This window comes from Cygnus atratus, chromosome 15, assembly GCF_013377495.2.
Source record: "Cygnus atratus isolate AKBS03 ecotype Queensland, Australia chromosome 15, CAtr_DNAZoo_HiC_assembly, whole genome shotgun sequence".
In the NCBI taxonomy this organism is placed as follows: Eukaryota; Metazoa; Chordata; class Aves; order Anseriformes; family Anatidae; genus Cygnus; species Cygnus atratus.
The window spans coordinates 4105098-4130908 of NC_066376.1; the positions used below are offsets into that span (position 1 = coordinate 4105098).

A 25811-nucleotide genomic window follows, 5' to 3' on the forward strand; every position below is an offset into this window, starting at 1 on the left:
AATTCTTTCAAAATCATTTATATTTACATCAGTATCTGGAAAAAAAGTCCAGAACCTTCACCATTGGAGCAGTATGCTCAGCCCCAGACTGAAGAGAAGCAAGAATTAACAGTTACACCCTCCAGCTGAAAACCTTAAGGCTGTTTTAAGTAACGGGGCTGCCATACTCTGCAGTGACTTCTATCCAGCCTGACAGAATCATTGCTTTGGATAATTAAGAAAAGTATAAAAAAGGTTATTGCTACTCTGCCAAGGAAACAGAACAACTGACAGGAGAGAAAGTGCATCTGAAGTCTTTTTCTAAAAGAAAAAACCAACAAAACCAAACAACAGCTACCATCGGCTACAGACACCCGAGTACTATAGGTGTGAAACAAGTCTCTAGCAATTCCTTCTTCATTCTAGCTTTCTTCCTACAGCAATTTTTTTTCTCTTCCCTGTAAAGGCACTTTCTGTATTCTACACCCTCATGCAGGGAAACGTTTCCAGTTTTCCATCCCAACAAACAGAACACTCCCACAAATACACAACATTCAGAAGGAATTTTAATTAACAAAATGGTCCAGGAAAGGGGAGGGAGAACCCAAAAACAGGCCGATGCATTTGAAAGATTGCATGTCAGTCACTAGGTATGCCTGCAAGCCCATGCACAGGAAACCATTTGGACCTTTGTCAGTGCAGAACTAATCTCAGCTTCCAGAACCACTTCTCTACTCCTTCCTTATATAAGCTAAATATTATATACATATATAAAAAAAAATACAAACTTGAGTTTGTTATAAAGTGGCTTCTCTCTCTCTCTCTCCCCCTCCTATGCTTGCTTGGCACATGAACGCATGCAAAGCTAGTAGGCTCCGAGGGCTGCACAAACAGCAGGTTTTGGCAACAAAAAAAAACAACAAAAAAACACAGCTAAAATAGATAAGCAAGATTAAAAGCCACTGAATTGAAAACCATATATTTTTCCAATGGTATAGAATTAGAACTACAGCTACGACTTAAAACTGTAAGAGTCTGTCATCCTCTCTCCCAACTCATGTCAAAGTTCATAGCAGCATAACACGAGATTCCTCAAGAAACATCAAGCCAGTGTTCTCTGCTTCAGGAGTGAGTTCACAGGTCAAAGTTCAGTCTGTCCGAAGGATCATGGGGGGATGCTCACTGTCTTCATCCAATCTGAGCGAGTTGGTTTCATCTTCCAGGCAAGCTCCACCCACAGCACCCAGGTCTTCCGTATAGGCTGCAGAGAAAGGGATTAGTTCAACGATCAGACCGGCAAACTAAGGCTTGGATCCAACAGAGTCAGGGATTCCAGCTGAAGTACCAGACGTTATTTGCAACAGTTTCACTGCCACCCTATGTTTGCCTTCATCATGACCATGTTTCTCCAAGCAAAGAGCGGTTTGTGATCAAACTTCGCAGCTACTCCGCCTGTGTGCAAGGCACACTGTTGCTTTAGGCAGACTGATGTTTCTGCACCCTCCACCCTTTCATTACAGCTGCAACTGCTGTATTGAGCCACTGTATGTGCAGTTGGAGCACCAACCTGAGTGCTATACTAAGATGGTAAGAGCTGTATGCACAGGCTCTACTCACTTGGAACTCCAGCATTAAATAAATACTGAACCTTTCAATTTCACAGAACAGCAAGGCAAGCTAAAAGGTCACAGTTCCCAAAACGGAACTGTAAGAGCACTTAACAACCAAAAAAACAACCTAAAAGAACCCCCATGATTGTAATTCAGATACTTTGTTCTGCACCCAGACCTCCTGCATGAAATAATTGCATTACAGCATCTGAAGAACCATTCAGCAAGTACTGCAACTATTACTGAAGTAATTGACCACAAATTGAGACAAGGCTCTACCCAGAAAGTAGTGAAGATGAGCAGTTTATCTATAGGAGGCTACTGAACATCACAAGTGCTCTTTTCCAGCCACTCACCAGTGCTTCACATCACGCTCATAGCTATGAAAAGCTCAGTGTTGAAGCAGATGAGCTCATGCAGCCATCTAGAATGATGCAATATGCAGAGGTGCTCCCTGCCCCATTTCCAGCCTTCTCCTTACCATGCCTTGTGGGTGAGGAAGGCACATATGTACCTTTAGTCACAGCAGCACTGTACGTCTGTGCTACCAACGGCCGGTCGTGGGATGCAGACTCCAGGATTTCGTTGGCTGGCTCCATGCTGCCATCAAGCCTACCAAGCAGAGAAAGGTTAGTTGGAGAGGTGATCTGCCTAGACATAACACAGCTTTACTTGACAGCTACGCAAGAATACACATACACATACAACAGGAGGGATACGATCCCTTCAGGGATGGCAGTTATCTTTTCCAATTGCCTGTGCTCTGTCATAATGCGAGAGAGATTCCAGAGGACTGTCAAGAGGCATCTCTGTGAATATACTTCATAGTTAAAACCGAATACACATCAGCAACATGTTTGCCTCTGAGATGGCATCATGACCTAAACCCTGGTAACTGATGCTAGGAAGAAAAAGACTCAAAAGAATAGTGCATATTTTAAAGAAAAAAATTAAAAAGTCATTCCTATCAGCACGGTTACAGATTATTTCTTGAATTCTGCCCACAGCAGAAGCTGTTGCTTCATATACATATCCTGGAAAACACTCTAGTGAAGGTGTTAGAGATTTTCAGCTATTACAAACTTGATAAAAGCTTCTCTTTACCAGACTTCACTTTGTTTACAAATGAAACTAGAGATCATGTCTTAAAGTGTTCAGATAAGGATATTATTTTTAACCAGTATTGTAGACTTGACCAAAGTTGCAAACCTGAATTGTCATCATAAATTTTTGGCTTTAAGTCTATGATTGATCGTGTAAGTAATCCAACTGTACTACCCTATCTGTTCCCTTCAAACCTCATAAAAAATAACAAGGCCTTGTCATATTTTCCTTAAGTCTTCTACAGTACTGCTACAAAACATTATTTCACTGGCCTATAGGCAAGGAAGTTTAGTAAGGACACCTGTAGAAAGAATACAGATAAAATTTCATAGGCCAGATTCCCCTGTGCGAAGCCAGAGTTACACATTCTCATCTCTGTAATCACTGCACTTATTGATGAAGAGGATGGTGTCAGACGTTTCAAGTTCTTGTCAAAGTAACTCAACTCAAACTGCCTAGTAAGAGGAAATAGGATCGTACAGCTAACAGCGATTGATTTTTCACTGCAGTCGGACAGTGTTAAGTTTCTGCTGGAAAAGCAGTGCTTAGTGTAGAAGATATTACGAAGGAAGGCCCGGGGGGATTCTGAAGTTACTCATTCATGTCAGAGGTTTGAAAAAAAATAGGTTAAAGAAATGAGCTCTAAGTTAGACTTCTGCAGCATGAAACTAAGTTTAAGAACAAAGCAGATTCTGTGAAGAAATAAAAGACATCAGTCCTCAGCTAGTGCAGACTTACTTGTGCTGCTTCATTAGTGTGCACTCTCCTCCTTCTTGGGGGTCTAGGTTGTACATGTAGAGATACCCATCAGCAGCTCCCACCAATAACCGAGGGATCTTCTGGATTCTAAAAAGATTTATGGGAGATTAGTAAAAGCTCGAGTTTCATATCAGCAAACTCTACTCCCCTCCTGAGGTTTTAAGCCACTATTTTCCACAGTTGCTTCTAGATAAGGAATATTGTTAACAGTTGCATAGACTGAGCACCTAGGAAACAACTGCATATATGAAAGCAAGGCATAATCACAATGTGGAGCTAATAGGATGCTATGGGAATCAAGCAACTTATACATAACTCAGGAAAGCAAATCAAGACGTTACCATCATTTTACCAGCTTTGTGCAACTCCAGAGACAAATATTCTAATGTGAAGTATTTACTTATTTCAGAACTGTTACAACGTTTAATTATTGCTTAAAGCGTGCTTTGAGATCAGAGGGGAGAACAAGAACGTGAAATCAATTTAGCATAGAATCTACAGAAACACACCAAAAAGTTCACTACTGCTTAGGTTATTGCTTTGGTAGCTGTGCCAAACAGGCCCTGCCCTTTGGTGAAGGCAGAATAAAGTTACGAACTAAATGTAATGAATGCTATACAGTTTTAGAGACAAGAACAACAGGAACATGCTTTCAAAGATTTCTTTAACCGTTACTCTGGACTGCCTTATTTTGCAACTAACACAAAATACAGCATTATTTCCCCTAGCGCTAATAGAAGCAAATGCCTTAAGCCTATGCATCTGTTCTCAACAGCCTTCTTTCAAAAAGAAAAGACATCTTTAAACAACACTTAGAAATTGTCTGTTGCTGTTCCAAATATTACGTCTTTCCCCTCTCCTCCTCAAAGGGCTGTGAGATGTTAGCTCCACCATACAGCTTTTAAACCAGCAGAGGCTTTGAAAGCACTACAGGTGACCCACTGCTCTGCGTACTACCCACTTTGCTGGAGATGAGGTGCGTCCCCCAGTGTCAGCCTCTGCATAGCTCAGCGTGGTGACCCAGTGGGTGGTGAATGCAAGCTCCGTTTCTTTACTCACGTGGCAAGTGCACAGATGTTTTTGTGCCCACAGAACGGCAGGCGGACTGTAGCAAAGGCTCTACCCTGGTTGAACATTTCTGTTACTTGTGAAGGCAGATAGCTTGTTGAGGCCATCAGCACTTTTCCAAAGTAACCTGTCCAGGTTGTAGGCTCTTCCTGAGGTCTACAGTATAGAAGAAGAAAAAAAAACAGAAAATCATGTCCAACTTTGACTTCACATTGGAGAGAAAGGTGCACAAACATTTTGAAACGTCTTTTCATTTTCAAAGATATTACTTGTTTTTCTTCAGAGATAAGGAACACCCTTGAGAACTCAATGTACTCCATTTACGCTACAGGGCACGGTGTGTTCTGTAATACTCTCAGCCTGTTGCTAAAACATGTTCTATTGTAAATTGATACTTCTGTTTTTACAACTGTATTTCATAACGGTTATTATACAAGAGTGAGATCTATTACAAGGTGCTAAACTTCAAGATTTTATTCAACTGCTTAATCAGTAACCAACCACTGTCTCTAATGACTTACACAAAAATATAAGACTCTTCTCAAACCATAAATAGGAACATTTTACAACATGGTGCCTTTTAAAGCCCTATAGGCAGCTGGAAGATATTGTTGAGATACATCTTCCCATATGGATGTCAGAAGAGATAAAAAACAAATGCAATTGAAAAACGTTAAACTGCCCCCACATTTCTCTGCCAAGGATGCCCAATTCCCCTTTGTCAGAAATACTTCTCCTATTCATTAGGAGAACAGCATGCACATCAGGGGCAGCTGCTGATTCATAACCGACAACGCCCTTTACATTATTAAAGTGTTCAAAGGAAGTCTGTCCACACTTTGACTATACTCAACAGCAAGAGTTTTCTCCAATTTGCAAGCCTTTTCCTTGGGGAAAAAAAAAAAAAAAAAAAAAAAATCTACGGCACCTCTGAAACCTACTTTTCTTTCACAGTCTCAAGTTTGAAGATATGCACTGTCTCCGTGTTACTGGATGCAGACAGAAACATGCCGTCCATGCTGAAAGCCAATGAACAGATGCTCACACACCTAGGTGTAAAAGAAACAAAGAAAAAACATTGAAGCATTATTTTTGACATTCTAATGATGCACTAACTGCTAAAAGCAAAAGCTACTGTTAAGTGACTCATGGGAACTGATTTAAATGAGAATATTATTCCTCTGTTTTGGTAGGTAGGAGTCCTTCTGCACATTCACCACTCAGGAGCTCTGTAGTGTTCACACCAGTTGTACTGCAAGAGCTAGGAGGGACTGTGGCTGCAGAGTAAAATCACCTGCAATTTCTCTCAGAAGAAGAGCATGTGACTTGTAATTAAGCCAAAGCATATGGCTTAATAATTAAGCAGATTCCTCAGTCACCAATGCTTTGTAAATAAAAAAAAGTAACTCCATAGTAAGCATTCTCTGATACCTTCTTAATGCACTTCAAGAGCAAGATTCCCCCTAATGACATTTAACTGACGTATACCAGACATTGGCGGTCATCTAGTAAAAATCTGAACTCACTCTTACCTCTGCATAAAGTATATTAGAGCTACAGAGCTACTGCTACCACAAGCTACAGTACCGTGTCACAACGACTTTCAACGGCCCCAGTGCTGGCAGGATTTAGAAGAGCAAGAAGATTATACACACTGATTCCACTTGCCATAAGAATACAGTATTGTACAAAAGGTGGCCCACTTTGAACAAGTTCCTTTACCAGTGAATTTTTAAAATGCAAGAGGAAGTACAATTCTGGCAGGACTGATTCACAGAACAGGCAAATCTAAAGTTGGAAGACGTTCAAACTGCAAGTGTTACAAGCGTACAGGCAGGGATAGAGGAAGATGACAACAGGCAAGAATTAGGATGATAGCTCAACTGCAGAGCATACCGGAGATCTACTGTAAAGAATGAGCTTCAGATAACTACCCTGGCTGAACTTTACCTCTTCACTCCTCTCCGGAATTCAAAGAGTTTCTGTCCTTCTGGAATGGAAAACACTCTTATCACTGTCCCCTGGAAGGGGAAGAAAAAATAAAATCTTTCATTATCATTTCAAGTTTGTGCACTGTGCATTAGCTCTGGTGAGCAGAGTACAGACCATTCTGCTGTTAACTTACCATAGTTGATGCACCCCACATACTAGCATTAAATATTTTTGGAGCTTGTTTGAAGGATGTGTTTGAAGAACAGAGAAACTATAAGGTGGGAGCTACTAATGTACAGTACAAAGCTTTGCATCAAGAACAGCTCCTCTTATTAATCTTTATCATGAAAATGATCACTTTACCCACAAGTATAGTTACCTGGATGTCTTTGTGTCTTTATCAGGTGAAATCACGTTACATCTGCGTAGTTTAAGCTTATTATCCAAGGAACAGAGGCTTCACACTTTGTAATTTACACGGTTCGGATAGACCATTTGTCATCATGTACCAAAAGTCAGGCAAAACAATTCTCTCTTTTGACTTTAACTGTCTTGTTTTCATTAGGAAGATAGCATCAAAGGAATGCAACTGATTTCTAGTATGCATCCCACACTAATGGGAAAAATACTTGGAGGACTGCCCTGATTACAGCCAGATTAAAATTTAAATAACCTTATTATCCAGCATTTCACAGCATGGAAGTTATGTCAAACATCATTAACAGTTTTTAAACTTAGATTTGTCGTTATAACTTTAAGACTTCTTTTTTGGCACTTGCACATGGTGCTGTGCATGCTTAAAAATGAAATTTGTTTAGACCATTTTAAGTAGGTTTATCATTGCTGGCAAGTCAATAAAAAGATGTCTTACCTTTTCTGATGCAGTGGCAAGTTTAGTACCACTTGCGTCAAAAGCCAAAGCAGCCAAGGGACTATCATGAGCTGGGATCATATTAGCAGCTCTCTGCAGGAGCAAAACGATAAAATAGAACCTTAGTAAAGCACAGGTTAAAAGCTACATGTTCACAGCTTAAGCCTGCATATGTAAGAGCTGTCAGGGCGAATATGAGCCTTATTTATGGACAACTGCTTCAATCTGTTTCAGTAACTACTAAGCAAAAGTACACGAAATTATTACTGAAGCATATGCATAGAGAGTTCAAGTAGCAGCAGGCTACTTAAAGACAATTCAAAAAAGAAGTGACTGTCCATCTATCTGCTCCACTCATTTGCTCAACTCTTCTCAAAGCTAAGTCTTATTTCCCTTTGTTGACATTCTGTGACGCCTAGGTGTAATGGATACTGCAAATTGTCGTGGATGGACCCAAGTGCCTAGTAATTCTTCTCTGAACAATTCAAACTATTTCCAAAAACTGCATCGTTAGAAAATGAAACAGCATGCACAAAGACCCTTACCAGATTGATGGTGTCAAAGACCTGTACTTCTCCAATAGTTGCACTCCCTGGATAGGCCAGGTAGCAGTTGTCATTATTTATTGATAAAGCACACAACCCTAGAGGGAATTTAGAACAACATAAAAAAAGCAAACAAACAATGGTTAGAATAAGGCAAATTCCAAAACTTATACAACAAAGCTTTCTATGTTCCAATATTGCAAAGATCAACTCAAATCATCCTTACAGTGTACCAACAGACATAGAACAAGGATGAACAAAATCTCAATAGTCAACCTGCAATGCATCTGTTCAACACAATTACTAACAAAGCCTAATAGAAAGTAAAATACTGTCAGAGCTACAGTAACCAATGAAGTAGAAGAAATGCCCAGGTTTGTCCTGACTCCTAAAGCATCAACCTGACACAGTTTTTAACTGTACCAAGTGCTGGCAACATGTAGCTTGTATGTATCTGTATTACTTCCTTCTGATCTAAGATTGCAACCATAAGCACTAGACCAGAATACCGGGAGAAAGCAGTTTAAGGCAGTCTGCTGTTTGTTCTTGGAAGCCTCGTGGGATCGAATGGGTAGGCTTTAAGCCAACGCTCACATATTTAATTATAATTTTCATTTGGAAACAGAACTAACAGTGCTACAGTTCCATGTTGGAAATGTCATGTGCAGACATAACACACTTTTCAGACTAACACTAACCTCTGAGAACAGGATTGCCTTACCTGCAGGATTGGGAGGTGTCTCCCGGATTGTATGCAACACCTTCATGTCTCGTATGTTGTGTATGTATAGAGACTCTTCCAGACATACTATCAGCCTCTAGATGTGGGGAAGATGAAATAGTGGCATGAAGAGAGGGTTTATATGGAGCTATCGACCCTATAAAAAAAACTGTATCCAAAATGCAGTAGGTACCTTCCAATACAGAAAAGGTTGTACCCACCTGATGGGAAGAAATAAGAGTCTGACAGAAGATGCACAAGATACATCTCTTGGCAAGGCTTCAACAGCGCAATACTACACTCGGTCACTTGAACTGACCAGTGCGCTCGACTTTTCTCAACCATGCTAGTATAAATTGATTTAAATGAAAATTATTTGTATTACTAGATCAAGTCAACAAGCCAGAAACCTTCACCTACACCTATTTCATTCTTATTCTTTACCTGCCCATATGTATTTCCCCGCCCCCAAGAGGCCAATTCACATGTGGGCCCAATTTCCTGCTTTGGCTAAACAAAAATATACAAGGCTTTTTAAAACCATTTATAGACCCTATTACTCACTCACACTCATTTGTAATTACTCACAGTCAATTGTGAGGACTTTTTTTGTTTTAAATTAAGTTCTTCAGCATCTCATTTACCCTTTGGTGACTACATCTGGATGACTGTCTCACAAGACATTGTTCATTTAGCACTACCTCACAATGCCAGAAGTCAAATCAGCCACTCTTTCCCTTACGATTTTAAACAGGAATCCCATTCTCTCACCCCTGATTTTGAGGGTGGGGATGGACACTAAGATGACTTCATCCTTCAGATGCCATTTTTTCTACTTTGAATGACCTAGTTAAAGACAGAAAACTCTATTTGCAGAAGAGCCTACCAATGACTTAGTACTACTTAGTACCCACCTAGCTCAAAGACTTCACCAGTTCAGTGATAACATTTTCTTAAAAAATCAAATTATATTTAAAAACATTACAAAAAAGTGAACAGAATTTGAAGTTTTGTCCCAAGCAGAAGCTGTTGGCTTCAGCTACTTTTACAATTCGGATCACAGGACGATTCTGGTTGAAAGGGACCGTGGCAGGTCTCCAGACAACCTCCTGCTCAAAACAGGATCAGCCATGAGGTCAGACCAGGTTACTCACGACGTTCTTTCTAACGAAACAGACACAGAACCAAAAATTCTTAATCAAATACGGTAACTCAGATGCCATAAAATTTTATGGAAGCTACAGTCGGAAAAGTAAGAATTAATTTCAAACAGCAATTCCGTCACCAAAGGAAAAAACACCAGAAAGTGCCAGAACAAGGCCCACAACCCCTCCCCTTTGTTTTCACTTAAATTATCACTCACCTGCCTATTGAGTTTGACAGCCAAGATGGTGTTGGAGTAACTGTAGTTGCAAATCTCTGTCCCCTTCTTAAAGTGACAAACTTTCAGCTTGCGTGGAGCCTTAAGGCTGACTATGGCCACCAGACTACTGGAGAACAGCCTCTCCACAATGCACACATCTTCTGTGTCAGCTGAGGAATTACAGTAAGGGAAAGGAAACAAAATGCAGGTGAGATTTCAGGGAAGGACAACGATGTGTGTGTATTAATAGGAAATACCATCTAAGAAAATACAGTTTAAGAACACAATCATTCTGGCACAACAGCTCAGAGTTACGGCAGGACACAGGACAGGTTTCTAAAGCAGAAAATCTACTCAGTGAATGCCAATTCACAAAGGCCATTTTTTTTCCCCTGGGAGTCACAGAAGTTTGTGACTGAGAAGTGTCTACTCCCTGGTGTGCCAAGATGCAACTGAAAAAAAACAAACATCAAGGAGACAAAAAATCAAGTTGTCAAGTTCCAGAATCTTATAATCTTCTATTATCTCTGCAGAAATCTAGGTAAGCATCGGTGTTCCCTTTTTTTCCCCCCTAAGGCAATGCTACTCACGGAAAGATTTCTGATGACAAAAAAAGTTTCTGCACGTCTCCATGAAGGAAAAAAAAGATTACTCAAAGAAGCTGGAAATCTCATTTGTTCCAAAGTCCCACCACCAGTTACCCCAGCACTTCTGTTTTCCCCTCTTGTGAAATTTTCCTCTGAACACCCCCCCACCCCCGACAGCCTTCACAGCTCTCCAGGCAATCAACAAACACACTTCAAACCATTATGGTGGCACTCTGAGCACTTGAAAAGTCAAAGAAAACAGAGAGCCTACTCCCTTGCTGGATAAATGCCAGCCTGACACAAAGCTAGCCGTACGTATGCTTTTGAGACTAAAGCAGAACGTGCAAAAAGCTATTGCATGTCATGAGAAAGCGGGAGAGCTTTCCCAGTCTCTGCAGCTCGCCCACAGCTGCTGGCTACATCTGCCCTTCCCTTACAGGAAGGAAGCAAGGTAAGCAACTGGAGCCTTTGGCATTGATCCGTGGAAACAACCGAACTTCTCAGAAATCAGTGTCTGGATCAGGTCAATGCCTAACAGGTCTCAAAACAGTAAAACTGCCAGAAAATAAATTCAAAAATAAATAAATAACCTTATTTCTGAAGGCTTCAATTGGCGCTGTTCTCATCACCTAAGACAGGAATTCCCTGAAAAAAGTTCTTACACTCTCAGCACATTGCAATGCCACCACCGTGTGACACATCTGTTTTGAAAGCGCCCAAAGAAAGCAGTTATTTCAAGAAAAAGAACTGAAAATATTTAATTCTGTACATGAGAGCAAGAGTGATTGAGCACAAGAAAGCAAGAGCCTTCTTGTGGCAAAGGAGCAGGTTTATACTACACATTTTCAGTCTTCCATGCAACATAATTGACTTTTATCCAAATCTAATATACAATATGGTATTTTTCTAAAGAAGACAAAACTGTTCACAGAGGCTTTGAAAATTCAATTTCCTCACTTTCGCAAGAGGCATAATGCATTTTAGAAACGACTTTGTTTTCAAGGAATTATTCTCCACTTTCCTGATGTCACATACAACACATGAAAAAGAGTAATAGAAAAATCCACTTCAATAACCACACGCATAGACTTCAAATGCAAAACTCCATGCTCCTTGAACCACACAAGTAACATGAAAGGTTCTCAAACATTTTACAGCATAGGTTATCAGCTTTCCATCTAGGCTTGGAGTCCTTCATACTAATGGTATCCTTTTACAAGAGTCAGAGAAGACTGGCACACAAAGACCCAAAACCAGAGCCTGATTGCTCCCCGCTCCTTGGGGGCTAGGTGGAATAGTCAGTTTCTTTTCCCATTCAGGGGCAACCATGTTTAGAGACAGCTGCTGGGACTTGTTGCACTCCCAGGAAGGCAGGAGAACTGGTATTTCAGAGTAGGAACAATAGCAGAGATCAAATGGAAGTGCTGTCCCACACTGCACTGATGCAGATTAGCCAGCAAGAAAGGCATGCAAGAGCACTGTCAAGAATTAAGCTGCTACAGGCAAGGCAAAAAAAAAAAACAGAACCAAATTTTCAACAAGGAAAACACCTAAAAAGTGGAGACATTCCTAGAGTCGCAGCATAAAGATACTTACTACACTATAATACGGTCACTTTTGAGAGAAAGGCTTTGTGATAGTCTTTTAATTAAATTCACTTTAAAAATACAGGATGCACCCCTGTTTCTTTGTCTTCCCCTAACAGGAAGAAGTGATTAAAAATCCCTTCACAACTGCCAAGTCATGTACACTTCCTAATGAGCAACCATTCGAGTGAAGTACCAGGCTGTACTGCACACCCTATGTCCAGCTGACCTAAATTAATCATATTTTTAATAGCACCAGTTAAGTTCTATCGCAATGCTGTTCATCAGGTTTTCTTTTTCACCCCATTTGTATTCTCTCCTTTACGCTATACAAGCGAGGATTACCAGCAACTCAGACCGAAAACACAGCAAGAACAAAGAGCAGAACTGCAAACTGATTTAAGCAGCAGCAGCGAGGGAAGAACAAGCAAATACGTAACAAGATTACAGTTTCATAAACACAAGCAGGCAGCATCACAGACAAGAGCTGGTTAGAACCAGCTAGATTACGATCAGCTGTGCTTTTATTCCATTTTTAATCCAGGAACATGAAGCAAATTATAAACATTCATTAAGCCTTACAGCACCCTCCGATATAATACTTTTTTCTACAGATGGATCAACTGAGCGGGGAGTTAGGTGATTTATAGTCACGGTAAAAGTCAGTGATGGGAGCAGACAAAGAGGCTTCCCATTCTTTCAGTTGTTTTTTCAGACACAGGACAGTCAGAGCATATTTTATAGTTTACTTCAGTCACCTACCCGAGAACTTGCAGACCAGCCACATGGGAAGAGAGGGGTCCTTAAAAATGCTCACCCAAAACGATGCTAACTCTTTAGAACCCCTTACAAAGTGAACTGAGGGGCCGTGCGTGATGGCGAGCCCTCAAAATACCTTTCCTTGCTGACAGGAGGTACCCAGAACACCCTCCAGCCCCAGGCCAAGGCTACAGCCTTAAACACGCATGGCTGGCAAGCCCAAGACTGAAAATTATTTAGCTGCATATAAGAAATGTCAAACACTTCGATGTGCTGCAGATGTTGTACGCCCTATGAGCAACCTTTATCCCATCTGTACTTTTTCTTTCCGTGACTACCGAGAAGAAGCAGTTCAGTAAAGTTCAGTTCAGCCTCCCTCAGTATGTTTATTCAGTGTCTCACGTAACAGGAGTCATCTTCGCCGAGCCTCTGGGGGTCATATCAGGCCAGATACTCCAAGTGCCTACCATACTACAGAAGTCAGGTACCTAAATTCAACAGCACAAAATGGAATTCAAGGCACCCATTAACCGGTACAACCAGACCATGACTCAAGCAGGCAGATGGAGCTGCAACCCAATTTAACCTGACCACGGGTACCTAATTTGAACTCCACAATTACTTCTCTCCATTAACTGTACACAGAAACAGGCTGTCAGAGATAATAGGTGATCTGAGTCACACACCATTTTCAAATTTAAGATGCCACAGAGTCAGGTCACTTCAGGAATGGAGTCTGAAGACCACTCTGTTGTGTGGCATGATCCAGTAAGATCCTAGCATAAACACTGACATCTCAGCTACGGGCACTGTTCGCATGGAGTTTATACCAAAGTATGGATACTCATGCATAACATTCCCAGTATTCTCACTATCACCTCAAAAAAAAAAAAAAAAGATGAGGACAAACAATTGGCAAAACAGGGGTATCCCCTTCTCAAGGCTTCCCTCCATGGCATCTCATATCCTACTTTACGGTAATCAGTTACTGGAATTCAGATAGTTCAACACTTTGGATGAGTAAAGTTGCAGCTATCACGTTCAAAGATTAGGATTTAAAAAAATAAGGCTTTGTATTTTTTGATAAAAGTATATTAGTGGTTGCCTGCCCCAACAGCCAGTATAAAGACCCAAAAGCCACCTGCACAAGCAGACTTTTTTATACCCAGATGCTATGTTACCTTGCTACTGGTCATCAAAATCAGAAAAGCAAAGAGCTGTTCTCTTGGCTATTACCAAATTTCACAGGATACCAGCTAAATTTAAATATGTAACGCTGACATGGTTTTACCCTGCCAGCAATCAATTGTTTTGTGTTTGTGTGTTATTTCATCATACACTTAAGGTTCCTCTCATGTGACTTCAAACAACCCGTGAAAAAATGAAACATGTCATCTCTTCCTGAAGTCAACCAAGGGAATAAAGAAGAAAAAAGAAGATACTCACTGCATTCATAGATCTGCTCTAATTTGTCCACAGAAGAAAGAGAGAAGAATTTGTAGCCTGATTTACTGCCAACCGCAAGGGATCTGAAAAAGAAACAAGTCAGTCAGGAACATAAACTACATCAGCTGTGAATTACCCCTGGACAGATTCTTACCCTATTCTACACCTCCAGCTAGGTTAGCTCAGTAAGGAGCGTGATTAAAAAACATCAGACAGATAATTGCCTGAACTCTGAAAAGGCCAAATAGCTTCAGAATTACCCCAGGTGTGGAATCCTACTTCACATACGATGACATTACAGCTCATACAGGTGATTTCTCTACACAATTCCCCACAAACTGAAAGCTTCGGTGTGGAGGAAAGAGGACCTGAATAATGTAACGCAAACCAATTACATCATTGCCTCACCACGAGAGGTGACCTGCAAGACCTTTTCAAGTGAGATTGTCTGGGGATTTTTTGCACTTTATACTGTAACCTTCATCAACCACCCCAAGAGAGTTTTCATATAAAAAAAAGGAATTAAATACTGCCAACTCTAATTTTCTCCGTTTTTACTTGATGATATTCTAGCATCTCCGAAGAACATTGTTACGTCTCAGTCGTACAAATACTCATGCTGAATCTTTAATCAGAGGCGCTCTCAGAAATGCTAGTCGCTGATGTTAAACAGATTTTAACAATAGAACATTAAAAAAAATGACTACAAGCCCTTCTTTCCACCATTACTCAATTTTCACACTTAGCTCATAGACCAATTGCTTTTCCAGTCAAAGACAGGTCTTAAATTTTTAGCTAAAAAAACCTTTAGGCTCATCTTGCAGCTCTTTAAACACCAAAGCAGCAGTCAATGGCACTTTATTTTCTCCTCCCCACGTGAAGGATGATTTTATGACATAGAAAAAGAAAATTAGCAGTAAATACAGTTGTACAGAAGTGCGTCACTATGTTTATAGTTCATATATATATATATATATTTTTTTTTTTTTACTGTCAGGACATATGGAAACAAACTGATTAATTTCTAGTAAGATGCATTTCAATATGCCAAACTGCGGCAAGTCATTCAATAAAAGGCTTAGACCCAGCCCTGCCCATCACTGTGCCAAATTGCCCTTCTGAGCCCGTCAAGATGCTTCTCTCCATTTCAGATGCACTGACAATTAGTCCTGCATTTACAACATAGATCCCTGGATTTCTTGCTCTTCCTGTATTTTCTCTCATGGCTCCTAAGTGAGCCCTTTTTAGACTTCAAGGTCCCTAGAAGATTAAAAATTGTTCCTAAAAAGTGTTATCCTCCAAAATTAAGATCCCGAGTTATAAAATCAACTTCTGCATGATGGTATAACGTTCTCTGCCAGCAAAATAAAAACCAAAACAAACAAAAAACACAAACTGGAACAGTCTGGTTAAGAAATTATACTTAAGAAGATTTAAGCCCTCAAATTAAAACATGCACCATCTAGGCAAGAGAAATAAGCTTCTCCAGATGCAATAATCACAACAGGGGAAAAAACGATATTAGGCTTAGAGACAGAGCAGCTACAATAAAACCAAATTTTGTTGCTACTCCTCTAAGTCACCCTTGTAATACATTCAGTATTACATGTAGTAAAATACAAATATTACAAAAATACAAAATACAAATACAATTCAGGCAAAATTGGTATGTTCTGCAGGCTGTATCTGATTAGTTGCTGAAGACTCTGCATTGTTTTTCTCAGCTACTTTTGTACGACTCGATGAAAATCCAAACTGTAAAAACATGAAAATGCAATTCAAAAAAAAAAAGTTATGCATTTGCTTTTCTTAGCTCATCTATTGTTTCCCTCAGAAGAGGGTTTAATGCAGAATGACATTAAAACTGTCACTTCAGAGGTAAACAAGCACTCATCCGAGTTAAAAATAAATGGAGTCACAAGACTCCTTGCAATATAAACGTTCTACAAAAGACATAGGATGGATTCCTTGTGCAGAATTCCAGATTGCCCGAGAATATACTAAAACAGCTACCAAGTTGATTCCTGCATTGTATTTATAGCTTTAAATACCAAATAATGCTGCATCACTGTGTTAGTGACAGTATCACTGGAACCAAAAAGCCCATTTTCCTCATCCTACTGACTACCTACACTCCATTTACATCATTAGACTGAGTAAAAGCCAGAAGAACGAAGAAGGCACAGAACCCATCTTCCCATCTATGACAACTGCTTTTTATCATTTCTTTCTGGATCAAGGTGATGGTGAAGTCACAAAACATCTGTTTACACAGCAAAGTTTCAGTTTGTGTCAGCATAATTAAACCTGTTTCAATATACAAGCATAACTACAAGACCAACCATTTTCCTTCTAGGCTAGCATTCTTGGTTTTGAAAGGCTTTTTTGTTTTCCTTCCTTTCTTTAAGGCACTCTCAAATTACTTCTTATTAAACTATTGGGAAAAAAGGCTTTTTATACGTAGGAAGAGAATCCACTAGGCTAAGTTATACTGGTGTAATCATAATGATTTAAATCCCCCATCTTCCCTCACACGAATATTACACTTAAGCCCTTAAGACACTCGATAGCTATCTAAATGACCAAATCCCACAAAACAAGTATCTAGGCAAAATTACCTCACCTCCTAAAAATGTGCAGCCATATGGGAAGAAAAATGATCAATAAGCCATTCAGCTAGTGCTCAAATGGACAGTGGCCAACAAGAAGATACTGTAGTTTATCAGAATCTCCTTTTACAGTGTGGGCGTTCTGCTTTATTATCACCAATTTTCAGAAGCTGATGAGAGACTGAAATTGAAAATAAAATCAATATCCAAAGAAAAAAAAAATGGCTTTTTTCTTCTAACATTATGCCACACAGGTATTTTTTAGCCTATTATGTGTAGCCTCTATTACAAGCCTGATTTGTAGACTTTGAGCCATTTCGTCATCAAGGTTTTCTACTCAGTACAAAATTACCAATATAGCTGTGATTTATGAAACCGTGTTTACTCGCTTTTTTCAAAGATAATACTGTTGTCTGATCCACGATCACATAAATCTTAAAAGCATTTTCAAGAGCGGCTGTCATAAATAATTAAAACTAACCTCATCAGGCAAACAGTGCTTTGAGATGTTTCACACATTCATTTCAAGGAGCTGACATTCGCTCTAAGTGCACTCACCTAGAGTGGGAAATCAGCTGGTTCAATCTCTCTGGCTATTTTAAAACAAGTTTTTTCAGATGGGTTAGAAAGCGGTACAGGTTTTCTTTCGCTTCTTTAATATACATACAGAAGAAAGAAAACCAGTTTTCCCCTTTCCATATCATAGAGGACTTTAATAATTAATCAGGAAGATTCTACGTTAATCAGAATGATTCTACTAAGGGCAAGTCTCTCAAAGATTAAAATCAATTGCAGCTGCAGTACAAACATGACTCCAGAAGTTATTGCTATTTTAAATAACCGGTTAATTAAACCTACTTTCATTATGATACAGTCTCATTATACTAATGTTCCGACTCATTTCGAATCCAATGTAAATTTCTAAGGAAGGAGCCTTTGGTGAACAAAGGCTTAGGATAGAGAGGGGGAAAAGAATAATAAAACAATAAACAATGAAATGACGTAAGGACAGAATTACTGGAGGAACCTACTTAACTTTACTTTTGCCTCCCAAATGGCTGCTGGAATCAAAGCTGTAACATCTTATAGACACATCTCAACAGAAAGGTCACGAATGTCAGTATTTGGGATAGGAGGTAAATACAGAAACCCATACATTCCAAGAGATTTATCAGTAACACTGAAAGCCTACAGATTTTCCCATTGCTCTTATATTATAAAAAAAAAAACAACACAAATTTGCTGCTACAGCTCAAGGAGACCTCACTAGCCCATTACTTAACATGCAGCAATAGGCTGGGACCACAGAAAATTCATACTCCAAGCAAACATCACTACTTTCAGAACACTTTTGTCCACACGCACACTGCACAACAGTCCCTCTCACCCAGCGCCATCAGGCAAGCCCACCTCAGCTGATATTTCCACTGCAACAACAGCAAGCAACGTGACAAGCGACTGCTTCTCTCAGCTATCTTTCCTGAACACAAGAGCTATGCGATCTTTCTCTCTCTCTCTTTCCTTCTCTGTTTAGCTTTAAAGCCTCCTTAGAATAAAGCTCTCTGCTGTCCTCAAGGACCACAAATGAATGACACCTGAACCCAGGAGAAACAAAAGCAGAGAAGTGAATGCTGAGCGTCCAACCCTTGGTCCTCTAACCACTTGTGGTTCAACAACAAAGATAAAAATGAAGACATTTTTAACACAAACTTCGCATGGTACGGGACTTATAATAAAAATTCTGCAACAAGAAGCATATCATACAACTTTAGAACTACAAATGTTTGCTTACAATATGAAATCAAATAGATTTAGTCACGCAAAAAAAAAGGGTAGGATTTAATCAGCAGGAACAGCCATATGGACTGATACCTGTCCCATGTAACTCCATAAATAAATGGAAGCAGAGATTAATGACGACCTTGGAAATGAGGATTATCGATGTTTTCATTAGAAACCCAAACACAAGGATTTGTTTTGTCCTTTTGTGAGTAGTCTGTTTTCAAAACTATAGTGACTATTTTGTTTCTGACTGCTGTCTCTTGGTTACTTTCTTTTAAAAAGGTGATTAAAGCCTCTCTGAAGTTTGTTGATTTGCATTATTTCACTTTTTTTTTTTGTAAATAGAACCTGAAAACCATTTAAGTTAATATTTGTGTGGTTTTTTTTCCAAAAGCATTTCTCTGGGAATATACGTGTAACAACACAAATACAGTTTTACCTATTTTAAAGATGACAGTAAACTTTGAAATCTTCAAGTTACGTTTCGGTTAAAAAGCTTGCTATTTCCCATAAAACTGGACACGGATATATTTATGAAAACTTAAGCTCACCTCACAGACTCACGCAAGCTTTAAAGTGCATAAAGGAGATGTGTAACATAATAGTTCTCCCAGAAGTAACATGAAGAGCACTCAAATTGAAGCGGCACTCTTACCGAATATCTATCATTAAAGATTTGCAACTGCTGAAACATACCTAGCACCAAGGTCACCGACAACCTCCTACCGCCCGGTTCCGTTAGGATTCCTGACTTCAAACCAGTCGCTTCATTTTTATCTGCGAGCTGCAGCTTCTGCCTCTCCGTCAGAGTGCCCGTCGTGCCAAGTTGTGCAATGATTGATTCACAGGGAGAAGCGTTAAGGTCCAAAACGAGCACGCTAACACCGGCTGAAAGCGACCTTCTCCACGTTTTTACTGAATGAAAACATGTTATATCAAAGAGAACCCACAAACCGTCCGCTTCTGCTGCTTTAGAGGTGGAGTGTTTTCAGGCAGAGTTCCAGTCCCAGCCAATAACTCAAAACCCTCAAGTAAATAAAGCTGAAGGCAACGCGGAGTAAAGAGGCAGGACAACCCTTGTAGTAACAGATACTACGCCGCGAGACAATGTCACTACATAGAGCACCTATGAATGAACATGAAAAAAAAAACTTAAGTAGGAAAAAAGAAAGCTAAAAGCAAGATAAAGAAAACATTTCAGTCACCAGGAATTCCGACAACTGGGAAAAGTTACAGCAAATTTTATGTTGGCAATATTCTTTTAAGTACCAGCAAGCCAATTTCCGGAGTAAAACCCATCCCTAAGCTCGCCTCCTTCCTACAGGAGGCAGTAATTAATTATTAAACCCCCCTTAAAGCCAAAAAAAAGGTTAGGCTGACACCTATTCTTACCGGCAAGAACTACCATCTTTTTCTGATGCACAGCAACTGGCTCTGCTGTCTAGGTAAGCCGGGCGGATCTGAGCAGGCGTGGAGCTGGCACCTTGCTGAAGGTAAAAGCTTGAATGCGATAACACTGCACCAGTGTCATTTTTGTCCAGTTTTGTCCGTCAGCAAGTTTTCTAATTACTGAAACACACCTTAAAACGTGATGTGAGCCCTGCTGGCGGGTGAGATGTAAACAAAGCTTGCCCTGCACACGCTGGCTGAAACAGCGTGCGTTTGCTCACCTTGCCCGGCTCAAAAAGGACTTCTTTTACTTGGAACACAAGTTTAAAGTCAGCTTTCTGAGGCCCGGCATGGGGAAGCGTAGTTAATCCCCAGTTAGTTCTCTTCAGCTCTTCTCACCCAGTAAAGAGTGATCTTCTAGATACTCATAATAGCATGACAATAAACCCAGACAGCTGACCTCTTGTTTCTCTATTCAAACAAGAAGTTAAGAGATATCATAGGTGGAAAAAATATAAATAAATCAAAAACTTGCGTTTAAGACACTTGGACAACCACTAAATTCTACTCAGTTTAAGAACTGCAACACAGCTTGGTTATTTGGGTCGTACAGCAAATCAAACAAGTGTTTTGGTAAGAAACTGCTCCCAAGGATGTGTAAGGCTTACAGTTTTACACTTCCTTTTTTCTTGACTAGATTTCTTCTGAGACGCTATCAGAAAGAAAGGATGCCTATTCCACATCATCCATCTGCCTCCTTTGAAACAAAGTGGCCTTTTAAATTGTTCCTCATGATTTCGAGACAAAAATATGAACAGGAGCCTTTTTCTAGTTATACGGTCTCTAAAATGGATATCTGAAACCCCCAAAGATGCTAAGATGACAAGAAAGACTTCACATTTCAAGACTTTCAATTACAGAGACATACAGGGCAGATTGGGATCGTGTAAGATAATTGTATCACCACCAAAATTCTCCGCAGGTCATCTCAGGGTGTTCTACGTATATTATATATACACACACACATACATACAGACACACGCAGAGTGTATTCTACCTACACAATGGACACTTGAATGCCGAATACCAAAACCAGATTGGCTATAGCACAGGCACTAATACTTTCAGATATTTATGAAAATGAACAGGGGAAAGTAACGAAGTTACACAGCTGAGGATTAGAAAAGAAGGAAATCATGACTCCCTTGTCCTTCCCCATCTCCCTAACTCAAAACTAAAAATAAATCACACAAAGAAATGTTTCAAGGTGTACAAGTTAAGGAAGGCCTAGATAGTTTATATTACATTTGCTTTCGTTTTACTTCAATCTCAGTTCTGGTCTCAAGGCAAGCCTGGAACTGTTTTGTTCAGAAGATAGATATATTTTCTGTCACAACTCAGCGATCTGTAAATACATACAGCTCTCGCCAAAGGTAAGGTGCAACCAAAACCAGGCAGTTGCTTTAAGGAAGAAGTGGTAAAGCTTTCAGAACACCAAGCTGGACAGCACAGGGAACCTCAAGAACTTCTATAATGACCTTTATAAATCACAACAGGAACAGGTGACAGATTTGCCAGTTGCGATGACTTGGTTTTATCTGGTAATAGGTAAAAAATGGATGGTGTCCGAGCACAGCACGGGCGTGCTTCACATGCAGAATGGCAGCGAGCTGTGCATGGTACTTGATGAAAAACATGCAAGAAAGACTTGCAGAAGTCTTTGAATCAACACACTAAACTGGTAACGAGTTACTTACAAATGCACAGAAGACTCTCTCCCTCCACCCTGTCACTTATACGTTAAAGTCTCCTGCCTCGGGTCTATCCAGCTCCATTTGCTCATCTCCACCCCAGAATCTCCAAAATAACCCACAAAAGCAGGGCATTTCCTTCTTTGACGGGACCCTTCTCCAATCTTCTTGCCTTCAACATTCCCACACGCTACGATCCACGATGAGGAGAGTCAAAGCTTTTACAAGGGCAAGATATCGCTTGTACGACTAACAAACAAGTTGTTTAAAAGTCACCACGACACATGTGGATTACATCCAGTGATGCCAACTTGAGATCATTTCCTCTTACTCACTTCCTAAAATAAAACTCCTCCTTTCAGAGGTTCTTTTGGTTCCTTCCCACCGGTTTCATCTCACTGACATTTAAAACAGCCAAATCCTTCTTCAGTGCGCCACTTCCAACCACCAGCACTTCTTGAACTGAAAAACATTGCTCTTCAATACCCCACGTACAAATTATTATGCTCTGATCCAAACGTACTGCAACTGTCAAATAACAGCAGGATGTGTAGCATCATAAATCTGACCCTTTGTAGATTGAAACCAACTACAGAAGCTAAGTGCAAGCTCAACGACCATATGAGGAAGGCCTCTTCCAAAATCAAAGCCCAAAAGAAGAATGGAGTTATAAAAATACCTTTACACCTAAGGCATGCTGCTTCACCAGAGAAAGCAGGTGAAAAGAAAAGGGCTGTATGAAAAGACAGCACCAGCGAGCTTCGGGACTATGTCTGGTACCTCCTAGGAGACTTGGGTCTCTCCTACAGGCTGGGCATCATCAGTAAGCAGCAGACAGCACCCTCCCTATCACTCCCGAGGTGGCAGAGAGCAAGGCTGAGCTCCCCTGGGCAACAACCAGGGAGGGAGAGAAGGCGCTGTGCGGCAAGCCCAGCTCAAGCAGTGCCTTTGCTCTCGGCTGCGTGTCCCTGCGAGCGTAGCCTCACACCCTGCAGCTCCACACACAACCCTGGGGGCAAAGAGGTGGGGACATGTGAGATCCTTCCTACCCCCTCCTGCAGTGACTAAGCAAGCCCCGGCCCCACAGCGGGGCAGCTCGGGGAGAAGTTGCGATGGGAGCGTTTGCAGTGGGATGGGGTGGAAGCAGCAGGGGGTGGCGGTGTGTGTGAGAAATGTCCAGCTCCTCAGCGCCTCTCCTGTCCTAGAGACCCCCCTCATCAGGGCCTTCCCTGCCCTAAAGATCCAGCACCCTAAAGACCCCCAGCTCAGGCCTCCCCCACCCTAAAGACCGCCTTCCCAGGGCCTGCCCCACCCGCTAAAGACCTGCCCCCTCAGACCTCCTTCACCCCCTAAAGAATTCCTGTCAGGACCTCCCCCTCCAGGGCCTTTCCCCCTCCTCAGAGTCTCCCCCCACCCTAAAGACCCCCTTCCCAGGGCCTATCTCTCCCCCTAAAAACCTGCCCCCTCAGACCTCGCTCACCCCCTAAAAAATCCCTGTCAGGACCTTCCCCTCCACGGCCTTTCCCCCTCCCTCAGGGCCTCCCCCACCCCAAGGACCCCCCTCCTCAGGGCCCCCTCCACCCTAAAGCCCCCCCCCCAGGGCCTGCTCCGCCCCCCGGGCCTCCCCTCCTCAGGACCTCCCCCACCCCCCCCCCGCATCCCGCCGCCCCGTACGTGTTGTCCTGGTTGAAGTTGGCGAACAGCAGGTGCCCGCTGCCGGCCTCGCCGCTCTGACCGGCCAAGTTCATGACGGGACGGGCCTCGCCGCCCCCGGCCGGCGGGGGCGAGAGGGAGGACGGTGGGCTGTGGGCCGGGCCGGGCCGGGAGGAGCCCCCCCCTGCACCGAGGACCGGTCCGGACCTGGCTCGGCCTCTCCTCGCCTCAGCCCCGTCGGCCCCGGCCCCCGCCGCGCACCCGCGGCCTCCCCATGGCCGCCAGCGCCTTGTTTACGCTGCGGGCGGCGCAGCGGCCCCGCGCATGCGCCCTCCCGCCCCGCCGGCCACCGTCCCGCCTCTGCGCATGCGCCCGCCCCCCCGGGGGGGAGGAGCGGCGCAGGCGGCGGGGTGGTGGCGCCGAACTTGGTTGGGGGGGTTGCTGCGAAGCTAAGCAGGGCCCAGCAGGGTCGGTGGGTGGATGGGAGACGGACGGGGGAGGCGCGCAGTGGAGCCGCCTCCGCACTGAGAGGATGGGGGAAGAGGCTTTGTGAAGCTAAGCAGGGCCCGCTAGGGTCAGCAGCTGGATGGGAGACACATGAGGAGCGCAGCGTTCCCGCTGTGAGGATGGGAGGGGTGGAGGAGCTTTTTTGTAAAGCTAAGCAGGGCCCAGCGGGGTCGGCGGCTGGATGGGTGACAGCGAGGAGGCTCGGCGTCCCCGTTGTTCCCGCTGTCCCCAGGCAGCGGCCGCTCGTTGTCGCCGTACGGGCGGTGGGAGCGGCCAGCCCTGCACGGAGCCGCCCCCCCGGTGCCTGTGCAGTTCCTCCTCGTACCACCGGAGGTCCTCCAGGCTCAGCGGATGTGACAGCAGGGGACAGCGGGCTGGGTTCGGGGCTGCTGGCATCGGAATGGCACTGCCCTGAGGGGCCCGGCTGGCAGGAGGGGACAGCCAGGGGCCCTGGGGTGCGGGGAGAGGCTCCTCAGGAGATAAAATACAACCGTCAAGGACAAGGGAACCTGGAAAATCTGGAAACTTGGATCAAAATCAAAGGCTTGTTCCTGTAGGGAACTAATCCGGGAAACGAGTGCAGGGTGCTGGTGTCTGTGGTGCTTGGTCTGGCAAAACTGGGGGGGCTCCAGCATCCCCTCTCACACATGTGCCACACACGAGCCATCCCACACAAGCTGCCGGTGGTCCCCCAAGACATAAGGGACTCCCTGGGCTCCCCACCATCGCCCACCCTCACCCCCAGCTGCTGCCTGTGGCCCTCAGCTCCTGCTGCCATACAAAGCCGCTTCTCCTACAGGGAGGTTTCTCCTGCTATAAGATGACAGATTTCGTCTCCAGCTCCTTTCTTACTTGCTGGCTCCATCAGCTGAATCCCGGGGAAAACCTTGTGGGGAGCCACGGTTGCAATGAGCACTGCCGAGGCAGCCCAGTGCCACCACCATGATGCCCAAAATCACGGTTATTTGCACCCATTAATGGCCAGGATCCTGCTGGGACCTGGCCCAGAGGTGTCTCCAGCTGTGGGACGCCTGCACAATTTGGGACCTTGCATGTTTTGGGGGAGGCTTCATGACCTGTTCCTCTGATTACACAAGAACCCCCATTTGGTGACATTACCAAAATGCCATTCAGAGCACCCCATCATTAGGAAACTGGCAGTACCATAATCAGCAATTATCAGATCTTTGCGAGGAAGTGGGGAGAGAGCCAGGGATGGGGGAGGAAGGACAAGCAGGCATGGTGGCCAGACAATGCTCGAGGAAGCCTCCAGGTGGGGAGGGGATGCATCCAGGCTGGTGTGGGGCTAGTACGGGACCAGTACGGGTCCGGTACTGGTCCCAGCACCCAGCAGCTCCCAGCCGTCCGCTCTGGAGGCAGCGCTGGTGCTGGAGCCCTTCCGCAGCAGGATTCATGAGGCTTTCGTTGCCATAACAACTGGAGCCAGGCTTCAAAAATAGTAACTTATTTTTCATTCAATTTGCCTTTTGCCCTCTGAGACGGATCTATTTTGGGACTGACGGTTCGCTTCAGGTGCCCTCCGTCAGCACCCCCGGCTGGGGGTTCAGGGGCTGGGGTTATTTTGTTCAACGTGGTTCCTTGCTGCTTTCCCTTCCTCCCCCATCCAGGCCCGGAGAAAGGTAAAGCAGGGAACAGGCATCATTAAATAACCTTTGCCAAAGCCTCGTCATCTTGAAGGAAGGAATTTGAAAAAAAAAACAACCTTCCCAGCTCGGTGGCAGAGCGTGGGAGAGGTTTGGGAATGATCTCACTCCGCATCGTGCCTTGGA

The 25811-nt window shown here is 42.9% G+C and overlaps 1 protein-coding gene across 2 annotated transcripts; it reads right to left on the minus strand.

Annotated features, from left to right (window-relative positions):
- Positions 1-527: 527 nt before the first annotated feature.
- On the minus strand, positions 528-23845 carry WIPI2 (WD repeat domain, phosphoinositide interacting 2). Of its 2 annotated transcripts, none has more exons than XM_035548930.2 (12): positions 23536-23845; positions 14331-14413; positions 9953-10122; positions 8590-8686; positions 7869-7966; positions 7324-7416; positions 6471-6541; positions 5462-5569; positions 4512-4676; positions 3432-3539; positions 2071-2201; positions 528-1240 (listed from the first exon to the last, which is right to left on the minus strand). In XM_035548930.2, the coding sequence occupies exons 1-12, from the start codon at positions 23607-23609 to the stop codon at positions 1128-1130; spliced, it is 1311 nt and encodes a 436-aa protein (XP_035404823.1). In that variant the 5' UTR covers positions 23610-23845; the 3' UTR covers positions 528-1127. The 2 variants fall into 2 exon arrangements, with proteins under 2 accessions (XP_035404823.1, XP_035404824.1); XM_035548931.2 differs by having other exon boundaries at positions 2104-2201; positions 23536-23844.
- Between the last annotated feature and the right edge of the window lie 1966 nt (positions 23846-25811).

Coding starts and splice junctions, on each gene's coding strand:
- WIPI2 (XM_035548930.2), bottom strand. CDS start 23,609: ATGAACTTGGCCGGTCAGAGCGGCGAGGCCGGCAGCGGGCACCTGCTG. Junction 14,414..23,535: donor AACTTCAACCAGGACAACAC/GTACGGGGCGGC, acceptor TTTCTTTTTCAG/ATCCCTTGCGGTTGGCAGTA. Junction 5,570..6,470: donor TTCCGGAGAGGAGTGAAGAG/GTAAAGTTCAGC, acceptor TTTTACACCTAG/GTGTGTGAGCATCTGTTCAT.